This window comes from Carlito syrichta, unplaced genomic scaffold (genome assembly GCF_000164805.1).
Source record: "Carlito syrichta isolate Samal-C Ts95f unplaced genomic scaffold, Tarsius_syrichta-2.0.1 Scaffold305872, whole genome shotgun sequence".
Classification (NCBI taxonomy): Eukaryota; Metazoa; Chordata; class Mammalia; order Primates; family Tarsiidae; genus Carlito; species Carlito syrichta.
In genome coordinates this window covers 183014-199662 of record NW_007249968.1, presented here as the reverse complement: position 1 = coordinate 199662, position 16649 = coordinate 183014, and the positions used below count along the sequence as shown (strand labels likewise).

General features: G+C 42.5%; 1 protein-coding gene across 1 annotated transcript in view; it reads left to right on the top strand.

Annotated features, from left to right (window-relative positions):
• The window catches only part of ABRAXAS1 (abraxas 1, BRCA1 A complex subunit), a 23139-nt gene that overhangs the window by 2568 nt on the left and 3922 nt on the right, over positions 1-16649 (top strand). The window contains exons 2-7 of the mRNA XM_008062868.2: positions 465-555; positions 5991-6027; positions 10649-10715; positions 12803-12996; positions 14324-14443; positions 15395-15479. Of these exons, the coding sequence (XP_008061059.2) occupies positions 465-555; positions 5991-6027; positions 10649-10715; positions 12803-12996; positions 14324-14443; positions 15395-15479 (594 nt within the window). The remainder of the gene's footprint in view (positions 1-464; positions 556-5990; positions 6028-10648; positions 10716-12802; positions 12997-14323; positions 14444-15394; positions 15480-16649) is intronic.

Genomic DNA, 16649 nt, shown 5'->3' with positions numbered 1-16649 from the left:
GGAGGGGCGGACTATAGTTTAAAAATAAAAACTATGACCAAATTCCTTTTATTTTTTTTTAAACTATAGTCCGCTCCTCCACCGGTCTCAGGGACAGTGAACTGGCCCCCTGTTTTAAAAGTTTGAGGATCCCTGCGAGTGCTTCCCAAATGTGGAGTGCTCAAAGCTCCACCTGCACAAGTCCTGCCAGCCCTTCATGGGCAGCTCAGTTCTCGCCTCCTCGGGACCTTCTCCATCTGCTTCAGGTGTGTTCATGTCTGCCCTTTCCTAAATTACAGTGGTACTTAGAGTGTCTTCTCATCTCCCAAGTCAGCTGGAAGTACCTCGGGTCTTTGATGTGTCCTCAGGCAGCAGCACACTCTTGTCCACCTTGTGAAGAGCTCAGAAACCATCAGTTAGTGAGGTGACTGAGCAGCAACTGATCTGTGTACGTCACTTGTCACCTCTTACTTTTATGCTCGCAGGAAGGTTTTCTTCTTGGGGAGGTGAAAGGTGAAGCCAAGAACAGCATCACTGACTCCCAAATGGATGATGTGGAAGTCGTCTATACAATTGGTGAGTCACTTATTTCTGAGTCTGTTTTTGATAGTTTATGCTGAAAGGGATTGGCATAAATTATTGCTTTTAAATTGTTTCTAAAAAGTATATCGATACCACAAGCAGAATTTAGAAGAATATATTGCACTCATTTCTCAGCTAAGATTATAGCTACGAGGTTGTCTAAAGCAAGAATGTTTGAGACTTAGGATGACTGCAGGGAAGCAAGGCTGGAGCCCTGCTGCTCAGGGGCAGGAAGATGGCCCAGCGGGTGGAAGGCGAGGAGAAAGGTAACTTGGTGAATGCTGAGAAGAGCTGGCAGGTGACAACTGGAAAAACTCAGTGCTGGGATGACTAGATCATGGACAATCTTGAGTGTAGAGGGGGAAGGACTGGCTGCAAAGTACTTGGGGAGGGGGGTGCCAAAGCAGGTACAGCTGGTAGTGGCTGTTCCTCCAGGAAAAAGGGGGCTTCTAGAGGTATAGGGGGTTTGGCATCATGACCTATTATATTATGACCATTTTCCCATATTAATCCTCTACAATATATTTTTTCTTTTTTCTGAGTCGGAGTCTTACTTTGTTGCCCAGGCTGGAGTGCAGTGGCACACTCATGGGCCACCACAGCCTCGACCAGCCTCGGATCCTTCCACCTCAGCCTTCCAAGTAGCCGGAGCCACAGGCATGAGACACTATGCCTGTTTTTTTTTTTTTTTTAGAGACAAGCTCTCACCAAGTTGCCCAGGCTGGTCTCAAACCCCTGGGTTCAGGCAGCCTTCTCACCTCAGCCTCCCAAAGTGCTGGGATTACAGGCGTGAGCCACCGTGCCTGGCATCATTTTTCATAGCAGCATTGTATTCCACTCTGTGGTCTTACTGTGATTTAAGCAGTCCTTTAAATAAATTATAGTTAGCTGTTTCCAGTTTTCTGGCGGTTTTTTGAGTTGGAGTCTCATTCTGTCACCCAGACTGGAGTTCAGTGGCCGCACCCGGCCATTGCAGCCTCGACCTGCTGGGCTCCGGCAATCTTTCCGCCTCAGCCTTCCAAGTAGCTGGAACTACAGGCGTGCGCTACCATGCCCGGCTGATTTTTGATTTATTGTAGAGATGAAGTCTCGCCAAGTTGCCCAGGTGGGTCTTGAACCCGCGGGCTCAGGCAATTCACTCACCTCAGCCTCCCAAGGCACGGGATTACAGACTGAGCTACTGAGCCCGGCTTCCAGTTTTTTATTATCCTAAATTAAACTACAGTACACATCCTTGTACATCAACATTTGGCTTTATTATAGATTCCTAGATATGGTATTAGTGTGTAACAGGTATGAACATTTAAGAGATTTTTAATCTGCATTCGCAAATTGCTTTCCTGAAAGTTTATATCAGTTTATACTCATCCCGTATATTATTTTTGTTTGCCACTTTAAAGGGTTAAAAATAGGAGTATATAAGGCAGAGAATAAAACATTTAACTTCTGGGCACTATGGCTGATGCATGTAATCCCAGCACTTTGGGAGGCTGAGGCGAGAGGATTGCTTGAGTCCAGGGGTTCAAACCAGCCTGGGCAACTTGGTGAGACCTTGTCTCTACAGTAAATCAAAAAATTAGCCAGACGTGGTGGCACATGCCTGTGGCTGCAGCTACTTGGAAGGCTGAGGCGGAAGGATCACCTGAGCCCAGCAGGTCGAGGCTGCGGTGGCCGTGAGTGTGCCACTGCACTCCAGCCTGGGCGACAGAGTGAGACTCCAACTCAATAAATAAATAAAAATAATAAAACATTTAACCTCTCATTAGTGTCCACAGTGGCAACCACTGTTAGCTTCACGGGTATTTTTTCGTCATTCTTTCTAATGGCCGCATGTCCCATTTATCATAACTTGTCTAACTAGGTAAGAATAACTTTGGTTTTTTTTGTTAATATAAACAGTACTACAATGAACATTTTATTTAGTACTGTACATATGTCTTTCTGCCTTTGTCCGAGTGTAGACCTGAAGGTCAGATTCCTAGAGGTGGACTAGCTTGAATGCCTCTTGGAAAAGTGATGCCACTTGAGGCTACTTCATGGTGTATAAAAGTGCCCAGGCCTTCATGTTCCCCTCACAGTAGGCATTACCAAATCTGTCATTCTTTGCCAATTTGATAAGTGAAAAAAAAACAGCTTTTTTTTTTTTTTGAAACATGGTTTCCCTTTGTTGCCCAGGCTCAAGTACAGTGGCTTGATCCCACACCCAGCTAGTTTTTTTGTTTTGTGTAAAGACGAAATTTTACTATGTTGCCCAGATTGGTTTCAAACTCCGGGCTTAAGCAATCCTACCCCTTGGCCTCCCAAAGTTCCGGTATTACAGGTGTGAGCCACTGTGCTCAGCCTAAAAATAGCATTTTAATTTGTATTTCTTTATTACCAAAGAGGTTAAGTATTTCTTCATACCTTTTTCTTTGAAAAAGCAGACCTATTTCTTTCTTTCTTTCTTTCTTTTTTTTTTTTTTTTTTTTGAGTTGGAGTCTCAATCTGTTGCCCAGTCTCAATTGCAGTGGCACACTGATGGCTACCACAGCCTCAACCTGCTGGGCTCAGGCGATCCTTCTGCCTCAGCCTCCTAAGTAGCTGGAGCTACAGGCACGCACCACCACGTCCAGATAATTTTTTGATTTTTTTTTTATAGAGATGAGGTCCTGCTGTGTTACCCAGGCTGGTCTCAAACTCCTCGGCTCAAGCAATTCTCCTGCCTCTAGCTCCTTAAGGGCTGGAATTACAGGCATGAGCCACCACACCTGGCTCTGTTCTGTTCTTTGACTGCCTTTCTTTCTTTTTTTTTTCTTCTAGAAAGCAGGATTTTTTGAGAGGACTGAAAAGCTCCCAGAGCAGGAGGAGACCCAAGGAGGTTGCCCCTTTGATTGCATTTCTACTAAACTATTTTATTTTTGTTGATTTGCAATGACATCACTTAAGGACACTGGTCTTTTGTCATATGTTTTTGTAGTTTGTAATTTTTTTTTTTTTTTTGAGTTGGAGTCTCACTCTGTTGCCCAGACTGGAGTGCAGTGGCCGCTCCTGGCCACCGCAGCCTCCACCTGCTGGGCTCCGGCGATCATTCCACCTCAGCCTTCCGAGTAGCCGGAATTACAGGCGTGCGCTACCACGCCCGGCTGATTTTTTTATTTATTGTAGAGATGAGGTCTCGCTGCCCAGGCGGGTCTCAAACCTGCGGGCTCAGGTAATCCACTCACCTCAGCCTCCCAAAGGCAGGGGATTACAGGCTGAGCCACTGAGCTCGGCCATAGTTTGTAATTTTACTTTAACATTTTTCTGTTCAGATACTTGAGTTTTAAAAATCCTCAGAACATTTTTTCCTAATTTAAATTAGCATGCCACCCAAGGTATCTAATATTTTGAGGAGTTTGATTTAATTAAACAGCATTGACTAAGCAATACTGCTAGGCATAGTGCTAAGCCTCTAAGGTATTTGCTCAAATTATTTTAAATATAGGGCTACTTTATCATAGATGGTTAGCAAGTAAAATTCAAAATTACAGATAACTACATTGCTTAGGTCAAGGAGATTGTCATCACAGTTACACTTGTTCTTGTCTGCACACTAGAGAACATTTCACCAATTACCAGATATGGACAATTTCTGTTTAGTTTTTCTGACAGATTTATTGAAGGGATACATTTGCCAGAAAAAAAGTCTAAAGAGAATAATCACTTTTTCTTTTTTCTTTTTTTTTTTTTTTTTTGAGTTGGAGTCTTACTCTGACTCCCAGACTGGAGTGCAGTGGCCGCTCCTGGCCACCGCAGCCTTGACCTGCTGGGCTCCGGCGATCCTTCCGCCTCAGCCTTCCAAGTAGATGGAACTACAGGTGCGTGCTACCACGCCCGGCTAATTTTTTTATTTGTTGTAGAGATGAGGTCTCATCAAGTTGCCCAGGTGGGTCTCGAACCCACAGGCTCAGGCAATCCACTCACCTCGGCCTCCCAAAGTGCTAGGATTACAGGCTGAGCCACCGAGCCCGGCCTCCACTTTTTCTATTTAGCGGTGATATTGCAGTTTTGTTTTTTTTGTTTTTTTTTTTTTTTGTGAGTTGGAGTCTCACTCTGTTGCCCAGACTGGAGTGCAGTGGCCGCTCCCGGCCACCGCAGCCTCGACCTGCTGGGCTCCAGCGATCCTTCCACCTCCGCCTTCTGAGTAGCCAGAATTACAGGCATGCGCTACCACGCCCGGCTGATTTTTTGATTTATTGTAGAGATGAGGTGTCACTGCCCAGACGGGTCTCGAACCTGCGGCAATCCACTCACCTCAGTCTCCCAAAGGCGCGGGATGATAATGCTATCGACAGGAAAAGTCATCTCTTAAAAGATGCTGCAGTTTTTTGTTTTCTTTAGTCTATAGTCAACACTAACACATCCTTCATGAGACACCTATAGTCAACGTGTGTTGTTTAACCACAGGGATATGTGCTGAGAAACACGTGGTTAGGCAGTTTGGCTGTTGTGTGAACATTACGTGGACTTACACAAACCCAGAGGTTCTGTAGAACCTACCCCCCTGTCGCCCCCCACCATGGTGTCACCTGCTGTTCCTGTTGTGACTGTGCTGAATACTGTAGGCAATTACAACCCAATGGTAAGTACTTGTGTATGTAAACATAGAAGGGTACAGTAAAGGCATAGTGTCACAGATAAGAGGTGGTTTGCCTGTACAGGGCAACTCCATGATAATCTTAGGGGATCCTCACCCTGTTTGTGGCCCGTAATTCACCAGGCACATGATTGTTCTTTGAAAAACAAAAGATAATCTCTTGAATGACTGTTTTTATCATTTGGGTAAATTTATTTATTTATTTTTGAGTCGGAGTCTCACTCTGTCACCCAGACAGCCACTGCAACCTTGACCTACTGGGACCAGGTGATCCTTCCGCGTCAGCCTTCCAAGTAGCTAGAACCACAGGCTTGTGCCACCACGCCCGGCTAATTATTTTGATTTATTGTTGTAGAGACGAGGTTTTGCCATGCTATTCAGGCTGGTCTCGAACCCCTGAGCTCAGGCAATCCTCTTGCCTCTGCCTCCCAAAATGCTGGGATTACAGGGTTGAGCCACCACACCTGGCATCATTTGGGTAAATTTAGAGCATAACCATTTGAGAGCTCCATGAAAATATAGCAGTCTTGACTTTGTCCTTTGTGTTACAGTGATTAAGCCATCGTGAGAGGGTCTGTAACCTTGTGGGTCTATGCGAGGCCCTGGGTTTGAACTGTGGCCCTCACATGGGCATGGGCAAGCCACATAATCTTTCTCTGCCTGTTACAACATCTTGAAAGGGAAGAGTGATAGTGTCCACCTCATAGGTTGGTTGTGAGGATTAAATCAGGGCCTGAGGTAGATGCTCAGTGTGCTGTTCAAATGATTATTCAGTTAATTAATGTAACCATAACAAAAAAATCCTTTTTTTCAGACATTCAGAAATATATTCCATGCTATCAGCTTTTTAGGTGAGTAGTAGTATTAGTGTAAGAGCAAGTAAATAATCTGTTGTGAAATTACTCTCTGCAAATGAAATAAGTTTTATTTTATTTCATTAATAGAGACGGGGTCTTACTCTGTTACCCAGGCTGGAATACAGTAGCCTGATCATAGCTCACTGTAACCTTAGACTCCTGGGCTCAAGGGATCCTCCTGCCTCAGCCTCCCCAGTAGCTGTGACTACAGGTGCACACTACCACACTTGGCTAATTTTTTTTTTTAGTTAGCGTCTCACTCTTTTGCCCAGGCTGGAGTGCAGTGACATGCGCATGACCCTCAGCCTTGACCTGCCAGGCTCAGGCGATCCTTCTGCCTCAGCCTTCCAAGTTGCTGGAACCACAGGCTCATGCCACACCACACCCGGCTAATTTTTTTGATTTATTGTAGAGATGAGGTCTCGCCAAGTTGCCCAGGCTGGTCTCGAACCCCTGGGCTCAGGCAATCCTCTTGCCTCCATCTCCCAAAGTATTGAGATTACAGGCGTGAGCCACCATGCCCAGCTCACACCTTGCTAATTTGTAGAAATGGAGTCTTGCTGTGTTATCCAGGCTGGTCTTGAATCCTGGCTTTAAATGATCCTCCCACCTCCCAAATTGCTGTAATAAGAGACATGAGCCACTGTGCTTGACCAAAAAATACTTGGAAACCAGGTATCCTAGTTATCAGTTATGAATGGCGGCACTGATTAAAATGGAAAGTTTTGTTAATGCCTGAAAAGTCACTTATGCACAGTCAGCCCTGACAGTTCTTCCCCTGTGTGTACGTCATGTTAGCTGGTCCCACTTCCCTCCCAGGTGCCACTCGCTTTGAGGACCGTGTTTCCCCTCACAGCCAGTCATAACCCAGCAAATGCCGTGGCCTCACACAGCAGCAGCAGCTGCCCTTTTTTCTACACTTTTATTCTAGCTTATTTTGTTTTATTTTATTTTATTTATTTATTTATTTTTTATTTATTTTTTTGAGTTGGAGTCTCACTCGGTCGCCCAGACTGGAGTGCAGTGGCCGCTCCCAGCCACCGCAGCCTTGCATGCTAGGCTCCGGCGATCCTTCCGCCTCAGCCTTCCGAGTAGCCAGAATTACAGGCATGCGCTACCACGCCTGGCTGATTTTTTGATTTATTGTAGAGATGAGGTCTCGCTGCCCAGGCGGGTCTCGAACCCACGGGCTCAGGCAATCCACTCACCTCAGCCTCCCAAAGGCGCAGGATTACAGGCTGAGCCACCGAGCCCGGCTATTCTAGCTTATTTTAGCAGCTGTTGTCTCACTTACATTTTCTTGTGTTGTCTTTTGTCTGTTAACTAGTTATGCTCCTTAACCTATTTCCTGTTGCTTTACTAGAGTGGAAGCTTGTACTCTTAGTCCTGCAGATAGTAGTGGTATGGTTGGCTTAATACGCTGTGTATTTTTTTAAAACTTTTTATTGAGATATAACACACATAAAAGAGTACACGAATGAATGAATTTTCACAAAGCAAACACATGTAATCATCACCTTAGAATGGTGTCGTTTTAGTGAAATTGCTTTATGATTTATATAAATCACGTGAGAAACTCGCATCACTCTCTGACAGTCACTGTCTGTGCTGTACACATCTTTAGCTTTGTAGGAATTGAAGTGGAGCACATGGTTCAGGTGAGGATGAACTGTGGCAGGAGATATGTGGTTTTAAACTACTGTTCTAGGGAAAGGCCCAGCTCCTAGAGGACCTTGCGCATAAGAGGAAATACGTGCCAAATGACTGGGGAATTCTTCCTGGAGACTCAGAACAAGGACTTTTTGTAGGACCCTCTGGACCAGCACAGGATGATGAGGGAGAGTGAAAAGTGAGCCAGTACTGTCTCACCTGCATTAATAAGTAGACCCACTTAATAGAGGCTGAGCTGAAGAACCTATCCATTCTAGTGAGGAGAGGCCCAGAGGCCCAGACTGAGCTTTCATGTGCTTTCATGATGGGGGTGGGGGAGGGGTTGGTGTGTGGAAATGCCTCCCACTCAGAAGCTGCTACACACTTCATTTTCTTTCTTCTTTTTTTTTTTTTTTTTTTTTTTTTTTTAGTCGGAGTCTCACTGTGTCGCCGAGGCTGGACTGCAGTGGCACTCTCATGGCCACCACAGCCTCAACCTGCTGTGCTCAGGTGATCCTTCCGCCTCAGCCTTCCAAGTAGCTGTAACTATAGGCACATGCCACCACACCCGGCTAATTTTTTGATTTATTGTAGAGATGAGGTCTCACCAACTTGCCCAGGCTAGTCTCAAACCTGTGGGCTCAGGCAATCCTCTTACCTCAACCTCCCAAAGTGCTGGTATTATAGGTATGAGCCACTGCGCCCAGCCTTCATTTTCATTTAACAACAAAGTGATGGGCCTGAAAAGTACATGATTTAACTGAGGCCACAGAACTGGTTGATGGTGGGGCAGAAACCAAAAGGAGGAAGACTCAATGACTTCTAATCCAGCTGTGCTGTTTCTTCCCTGTTGTAAACAACACAGGTGACCATGTTAAAGCAGCATCTTCAGATGTACACTTCTCAGGGTCTGAGCTGGAAAAGTCTTAGGACCCAGTGTTATACCCATGACCCAGGTTCAAATGGCCAAGATACGCATGTCTACAACAGTTTTCAAGGGTTATAAAAAAAAAATAGAAGCAGAAGAATATGCAGTGGAGCTTGGATTTGCTGACAGAGCTTAAAATATTTTCTGTCTGGTCCTTTTCAGAAGAAATTTGCCAGCCTAGCCCTAGGCACGTTGCTTCTCATTCTTTTCCACTGAATACACTGATTTGCTTACCTCGGGGGTCTGGGAGGTACCAGAGAAATAGCTCACGGAGACCTAAGACTTTACATCACTTAAACAAATTCTGCAGTTTAACATTAATTCGAATAATGGACCTATTTCCATATAAAATTCCATCCCCACCTTTCTCTCCCCAAAACTTTCACCTGCAGTGCTTCTGCAGGAGATGCACACTGTTACCCTGTAGCACTCCTTACCAGGCATGATGCCTCATGCCCCAATTTGAGAAGCTCAGAGCAGACCAAGTCAGAGAAGTGCAGGAGTAAGTTCTTGTGTTTAATGTTGGAACTATAAATACATACAACAGGGATATCTGTTGGATCGGTTTACTAGCTCCATACCATAGGTGGAACATTTTATTTTTTGTTTTCCCATTAAAATCTTTTTAACGGAAAAAATTTAATGTAAGTCCTTGCAAGTTCAAAAGGAAAAAAGATACTGCCTTAATAGGATATTTTTCATTTTATGAAACTAAATTTTTTCAGTGTGAAGTTTAGAATTAAAAATAAGCTATTACATGCTGGGTGCAGTAGCTCACACTTGTAATCCCAGCACTTTGGGAGGCAGAGGCAAGAGGATTGCCTGAGCCCAAGGATTCGAGACCAGCCTGGGCAACTTGATGAGACCTCATCTCTACAATAAAAGATTAGCTAGGCATGCTGGCGTGTGCCTGTAGTTTCAGTTATTTGGAAGGCTGAGGCAGAAGGATCACCTGAGCCCAGCAGGTTGAGGCTGCAGTGGCCATGGGCATGCCATTGCACTCCAGCCTGGATGACAGTAAGATTTGGAATAAAAAACTATTACAGTGAAAATTATAAAGGATTTTTGCATGATATACTTCACCATCATAGAAAAGAATGTTGTTGATCTTAATAAATGATAAAAAAGGAGAAAATATTATTTACAGTCTCTGTTATTGGAAGGGAAAGAAATGCTCTACAGTCTTTCAGAATTATCTTCTGATTCTCCTTACACCCTGGACATTCCAAATCTATAACAAAGACGATAAAGTAAATGAAAACCTGTTCCCCCACACCCCAGACAACCCAGCCACTCCCGAAAGCACACAGCTTTTTTTTTTTGAGTTGGAGTCGGAGTGCAGTGGCCACTCCCAGTCACCGCAGCTTCAACTTGCTGGGCTCCGGCGATCCTTCCGCCTCAGCCTTCCAAGTAGCTGGAACTACAGGCGCGCTACCACGCCCGGCCAATTCTTTGATTTATTGTAGAGATGAGGTCTCGCCAAGTTGCCCAGGTGGGTTTCAAACCCGCGGGCTCAGGCAATCCACTCACCTCAGCCTCCCAAAGGCGCGGGATTACAGGCTGAACCACCAAGACTGGCTAAGCACACAGCTTCTTGATGAGCAGTGAATAAATTGTCTATGTTATTGGTCTCATTACTCACAGTGCATTCTTTTTTATGTTTCAGTATTGAAAAACTTTTTAGTAAGTAAACTAAATGAACTGTGAATCGGCTATATGAGCTTACTTTCTAATCCTTGTGTTTAATGGATAGTTTATTGTTTTGTTTTAGGTTAAAAATGTGATGCCAAACTTATCTCTTGAAGTTTCTCCTATTTTTTTCCTTTTCATTGCTTTTGGACTTCATGTTTCTATCACTTTAAGTCTGTTAATTTGATAACTTTCTCTACTGTTTGTTTTAGGACTTCAGCTGACAGGAAAGTAGACATGTGGACTTTGGTTGGGTAGTTTGGGTTAGGATTAACTACAATTTAAAATGATAATAGAATATTCATATTTTTAGCTTACTTGAAATGTCTTTAATTTTGACTTTTACAGCTTCTACAATTCTTTAGGTGAAGTAAACAAGCAAGCCCTGAAGAAGATGTTACCAAGTGGCAGACAGGTACTCTCCAATTCACCAGTCCGTTTTGGGGATTGAATGTATTGTTTTCTGTTCCTAAAAGCATGCAGTGCTCTGCAAAACCTGAAAAGTATTTGTCTTCCTGGCATCCTATAAATCAGGCCAGAAAATTTAGTTCTTCCCAGAATTCAATAAGGTTGCTCTAAAAACCAAGCTAGGGATTACAAGTGTTAGTCTTGATCTCATCCTTCCCATGACAACTCTAACATCACTACCCTTCTCTTCTGTGTTTTCACCACACCCTTCTCAGTGCCATTTATACTAGGACTTAACCTATTAGTGTTATTTTACTTAGCTGCAGTTACTGTTTTTTATACTGTAGGGATGATTTCCTATATAGCACTGAATTTTAATCCTCCAGAACATACTTGGTGTTAAAAGTTGTTGAATGATCAAAATGAATTCTTTACCCACATTTGTTCAAGGCATAACTTTTTCTTTTTCCTTTTTTTTGAATTGCCTAGGCTAAAGTGCAATGGCATAATCACATCTCATTTCAGCCTCAACCTCCTGGGCTCAGGTTATCCACCTCAGCCTCCCAAGTAGCTGGGACTACATGCTACCATGCCTGGCTAATTTTTAAATTATTTTTGTAGAGGTGAGGTCTCTATGTTGCCTAAGCTGATCTCAAGCTCCTGGTCTCCAGCAGTCATCCTCCTGCCTCAGCCTCCCAAAGTGCTGGGATTACAGATAAGAACTACCATGCCTGGTATCACTTTTTCCTCTTAAAACTTTTAAATCTCTTGTTTGAATATAAAAATAGATTCAGTAAAAGTAGTTTGTTTCAAAAAACATCCTTGATTGAAAATGTTTGGGGTTTTCCCCTCAATTATACTTGGGTATTTAAAAACGTACCTGTAAAAATGTTTTATTTTTTAAAAGAACAGAAGTAATCTTAAGCTGGGCACAGTGGCTCACACCTGTAATCCCAGTACTTTGGGAGCCTGAGGCAGAAGGATCGCTTGAACCCAGGGGTTCAAGACCAGCCTGGACAACATAGTGAGACCCCTATCTCTACAAAACATTTTTTTAAAAAACTCTTAAAACAAGTAAAAAGTAATTTTAATCTCCTCAATATAAATGTGCAAGTATGAAATTTAGTTGCTGAAACTCACAGCTCTATAAGCAAAGTGGTTGTTTTTCTCTTTGTTATAATTACTGAGTTTTAAGTAAATTAGAATTTTCTGACTTAGAAAAAAGGTTAGTAATAATTACTAACAACACGTTTGTTTAGCATGTTACCATTTACACAACCTTCTCAGGTGATCTAATCTTGAAACCAACTTTGTTGGATAGGTGATAATCATTCTTATTTACATTTTGGGTAAAAGCTGCAAGATTCAGCTTAACTTAATTAACCAACTAAGTGTCCATACAGGAAATTAACTTGTTTTCAGGGAGTGATTGGTTATTGAGTGAATCAATGGCTTTTTTTTTTTTTTTTTTTTTTGAGTCAGAGTCTCACTCTGTTGTCCAGGCTGAAGTGCAGTGGCATGATCACGGCTCACCATGCAACCTCCAACTCCTGGTCTCAGGCAATCATCCTGCCTTAGCCTGCCAAGTAGCTGAGACTAAAGACATATGCCACCACAGCTGGCTAATTTTTTATTGTTTTTTGTAGAAATGGGGATCTCTCTGTGTTGTCTAGGCTGGTCTCAAACTCCTGGGCTCAAGCAGTCCTCTCGCCTAGGCCTCCTAAAGTGCTGGGATTATAGGCGTGAGCCACTGTGCCTGGCTAAAATTTTTTAAGTTTTGACTAAAGATTAAGATTGCAAGATAGCAAATGCTATAAAAGAAACTAGAGGGAGTCAAGAATTTTTTTTCTCCCTTTAATTCATGTTGATCAAAACTGTAGCCTTTTAAATGAATGGAAAGTAATTAACTGTAAGTCAGTTTGCATACTTTATAAAAATAAAGCGTATGACTAAGTGTATTTGTTTATATAGGCCCCAAATCTTTCTAAATATTAAGAAAGCCATTTTAAGGTTATAGTTGTATTGCTTAATTATAATAGTAAAACATATAATTATAACTATGAAGATACACATCTAATTTTTTCTGTATTTCAGAATGTGATAGGTTGGTACAAATTTCGTCGCCATTCAGATCAGATCATGACGTTTAGAGAGAGGCTGCTTCACAAGAACTTACAGGAGTATTTTCCAAGCCAAGACCTTGTTTTTCTGCTGTTAACACCAAGTATAATAACAGAAAGCTGCTCCACTCATCGACTGGAACATGCCTTATATAAACCTCAAAAAGGGTAAATGTTGGCCAGTCACAGGCTCTCTAAACTAACAGAAAAATACACCTAATATTTAGTACTCTTTGCAGCTTACCAGATGTTTTTATATATTGTTGCATTAGGTTGTCAAAATAGCTCTGAAGTAGCTCTTACCACCTGTTCATTACAGCTAGGAAACCAAAGGTCAGTTAGGAAAATTAGAAGTCCAGTATGGAATGATGACTTGTATTCTGGCACTGAAGATTTATTTACTTTTTTTTTTTTTTTTTTGAGTTGGAGTCTCACTCACAGGGCATGCCCATGGCCACTGCAGTCTCGATCTGTTGGGCTCAGGTGATCCTTCTGCCTCAGCCCTCCAAGTAGCTGAAACTACAGGCACAAGCCACAACGCCTGGCTAATTTTTTTATTTATTGTGAGATGAGGTCTCATCAAGTTGCCCAGGCTGGTCTCGAACCCATGGGCTTAAGTAATCCTCTCACTCTGGCCTCCCAAAATGCTGGGATTATAGGTGTGAGCCACCACGCCCAGCTGTTTACTATTTAAGAGGAAAAAATTTTTGTTTTTGATATTGATTGATAAATGATATAATTTAGAATATAAACCTAGGTACTTGGGAGCTTTTCTGTAACCTCTGCAAAGAAACAAGGCAGTTCTTGGTGGTCCATCAAAATGAATCTAAGAGGGACTCCCAACAGATTGTATAAACTACATTTTCATGGACTGTAAGAATGAAGCTAAGAGTACTAATTGAGATTAATTTTATTGTTCATGGAAGATAGTATAATCTCAACGTTAGTAATGCCTTATTGCTAGGCACAGTGGCTCATACCTGTAATCCCAACACTTTGAGAGGCTGAGGCAAGAGAATTGCTTGAGGCCAGGAGTTCAAGACCAACCTGGGCAACAAAGCAAGACCCTGTCTCTACAAAAAACAGGAAAATTTGCTGGAAACAGTGGTGCATGACTGTAGTCCCAGCTACTCAGGAGACATAAACAGTAGGATTGCTTGAGTCCAGGAGTTCGAGGCTGCAATGAACTGTGATCATGCCATTGCACTTTAACCTGGGTGACAGAGTGAACCCGTCTCAAAAAAAACCCCAAAAAACTGCCTCGTTTATACATGTACTAATCAGCTAAAGTAGCCATTAAAATAGGTTTTCATACAATTTCACCATGCACATTTCACAACTTTTAAAGTCAGGTAGGTGCCTCAAGTCAGTAAATTCTAGCTCAGGTAAGTAAGGAATTTTTTAAAAAAATTTTTTCTTAATCTTGTAGGAGAAAAGTAGATGCTAATCTTTCTCTTTATTCTAAATTTATACTTAAAAGTCTTATTTTTGTCAGACTTTTTAATAGGGTACCTTTAGTGGTTGCCAATCTGGGCATGTCTGAACAGTTGGGCTACAAAACCGTATCAGCTTCCTGTACGTCCACTGGTTTCAGCCGAGCAGTAAAGACACACAGGTACGAGTCTTCAGCTGTCTTCCTTCATAAGTTCTGTTCACTCGTTGACATTAATTTTCTTATGACACAGAATAAAAATGAAAAGAAAAATTGGCTAATGAATGCCTTAACCGGGCAGTCTGTCTTGACCTTCTCTGAGTTTCCTGTTAGCACTTATCTACAACAAGATGCCAAATGGTGGTGGGAGGAGGGAATGCATGTCTTCATCATAGGTAGAATCAGTAGCTAACTCAGAGTTAGAGTCATCGAAGGCAGTAGTCCAGATGAACTTAGACTGCATATGAAAGAGACAAGTCAGACTTTAGCCAAGATTCACATTGTAGTTGCTTATATATTTTTTTGTGGCCAGTAAAGGAGTAATGTCAAAACTAGCACCCTGGTGCTGTAGGGTACCTACTGGAGTTTAAACTTCAAGGAGAACGGGCTGGGCTCTTAATTTTTGTGTTCCTACAGACTTAGCAGTGTTGGAATTGAATACCGTAGCTCACTGATTCTGAGATGCACATTTTTCACACTTACCTCTAGAATTGCAATGTTTTACAAATATGTCATCTTAGCCTTTTTTTTCTTCATGGATCATAAAATAATGGTGCCTTTTTCAATTGATAGTGACTTAGATTCAGTAAAATACTGTAAAGATTGACTCCTGTCCCCATTACCAAAAGAGACCTTTCTCCCTTCCTGCCTTCAATTTTTATCTTACTAATTTAAAAAAAAAATTTTTTTTGACATCTGGCAGGAGTACTTAGGAGACTAAAAAGTTTGCTAAAGATTGATGTGATCAGTTTTCTGGTTGGTTTTGCTGTATATATGTAGGATATGACAAAATTATGGTCCCTACAAGACCAGTAAAAAGAACATTCTGTTGCTCCCTGATGGCACATGTGTTTTTCAACTTATCCTTAAAATGAGTTGTGTACATTTGCCTGAGGAAATGGTAATTTTTTACAGCTCTGAATTTTTTGAAGAAGATGGATCTTTAAAGGAGGTACATAAGATAAATGTAATGTATACTGCATTACAAGAGGAATTAAAGGTAAGTTAATATTATCAGACACTTAAGAGCACTTTTAGAGTTCATATGAAATAAATCACTATGAAGTTTTTTGGGGATAACCTGGGCATTTTGATTGATTTATATGGTTATACATCACTTAACAAGGGGGATACGTTCTGAGAAATCTGTTAATAGGTGGTTTCATTGTTGCATGAATATCAGAGTGTCCTCACACAACCTAGATGGTACATATAAAGCCAAACGTCCACAAATAATTACTGAATATCAGTCATGTCCCTTGCTGATCTGCAATGCCAATATCAGGTACCATACATCAGCTTTCTGGATATGCTGCACTGTAACCTTGTGGGACCACCATTGTATATGCTGTTCTTTGTTGAGTAGGATGGATTATGTTTGCTGCAGCAACAAGACTGCTGTCTCAGTGGCTTACAGTAAAAGAGGTTTAGTGTCACTCACATCTGTGTTGGTTGTAGCCCTACTCCTGACCCAAATGTCACCCTCCAGGATCTGGGCTGAAGGAGCAGCCCTTATTTGGGACACATTTTCCCATGACGTAAGGCCAGGAATAGAAAGCTAGAGGAAATGCGCAGGAATCCTTGACATTGCTCAGAACTGCTGTGCCACCCTCTTCCATTCCACCAGCCAGAGTATACCATGTGGCAGTAAGCAGGGTGTACAGCCCTTTGACAGGATACAGAGAGGGCATTCCTTGGAAACATATAGCTCCTACAGTGCTCAGTTCTCTTGTGTCTGTTCAGGTCCTTTGAGAAGTGGACATCGAGATGGGATCAAAGTGCAAGAGGTGGATGGGGCCTGAAAGGGACAAAGAGGAGCAAGGACAGACAGGAAGAACCCAGACTGCAATGTGAGCCTGACCTCGAGAAGGGAGGGGGATAAGGTGTTAGGAAGAGCCCAGGCTACAGTGCCCTTCTGAGAAAGTCTAGCTGGGCATCGGAGAGCCCTTGAGCAGAGCTGCCTGGAGCTATTCTGTAAGTGTGGACTTAAACTCACATCCCCACTAAGCTCAGTCACTGACTAGGAACAGCCCAGGGGAAGCTTTCCTAAGAGCAAACCACTGTGGCTCCAAAGCTGGGGCTGTCTGTCAGCTGTGAGATCTGTGGCCACAGTACAGAGTAAAAGGGTCAAAACATTTAACACGCCAACATTACACTTTTTTTTTTTTTT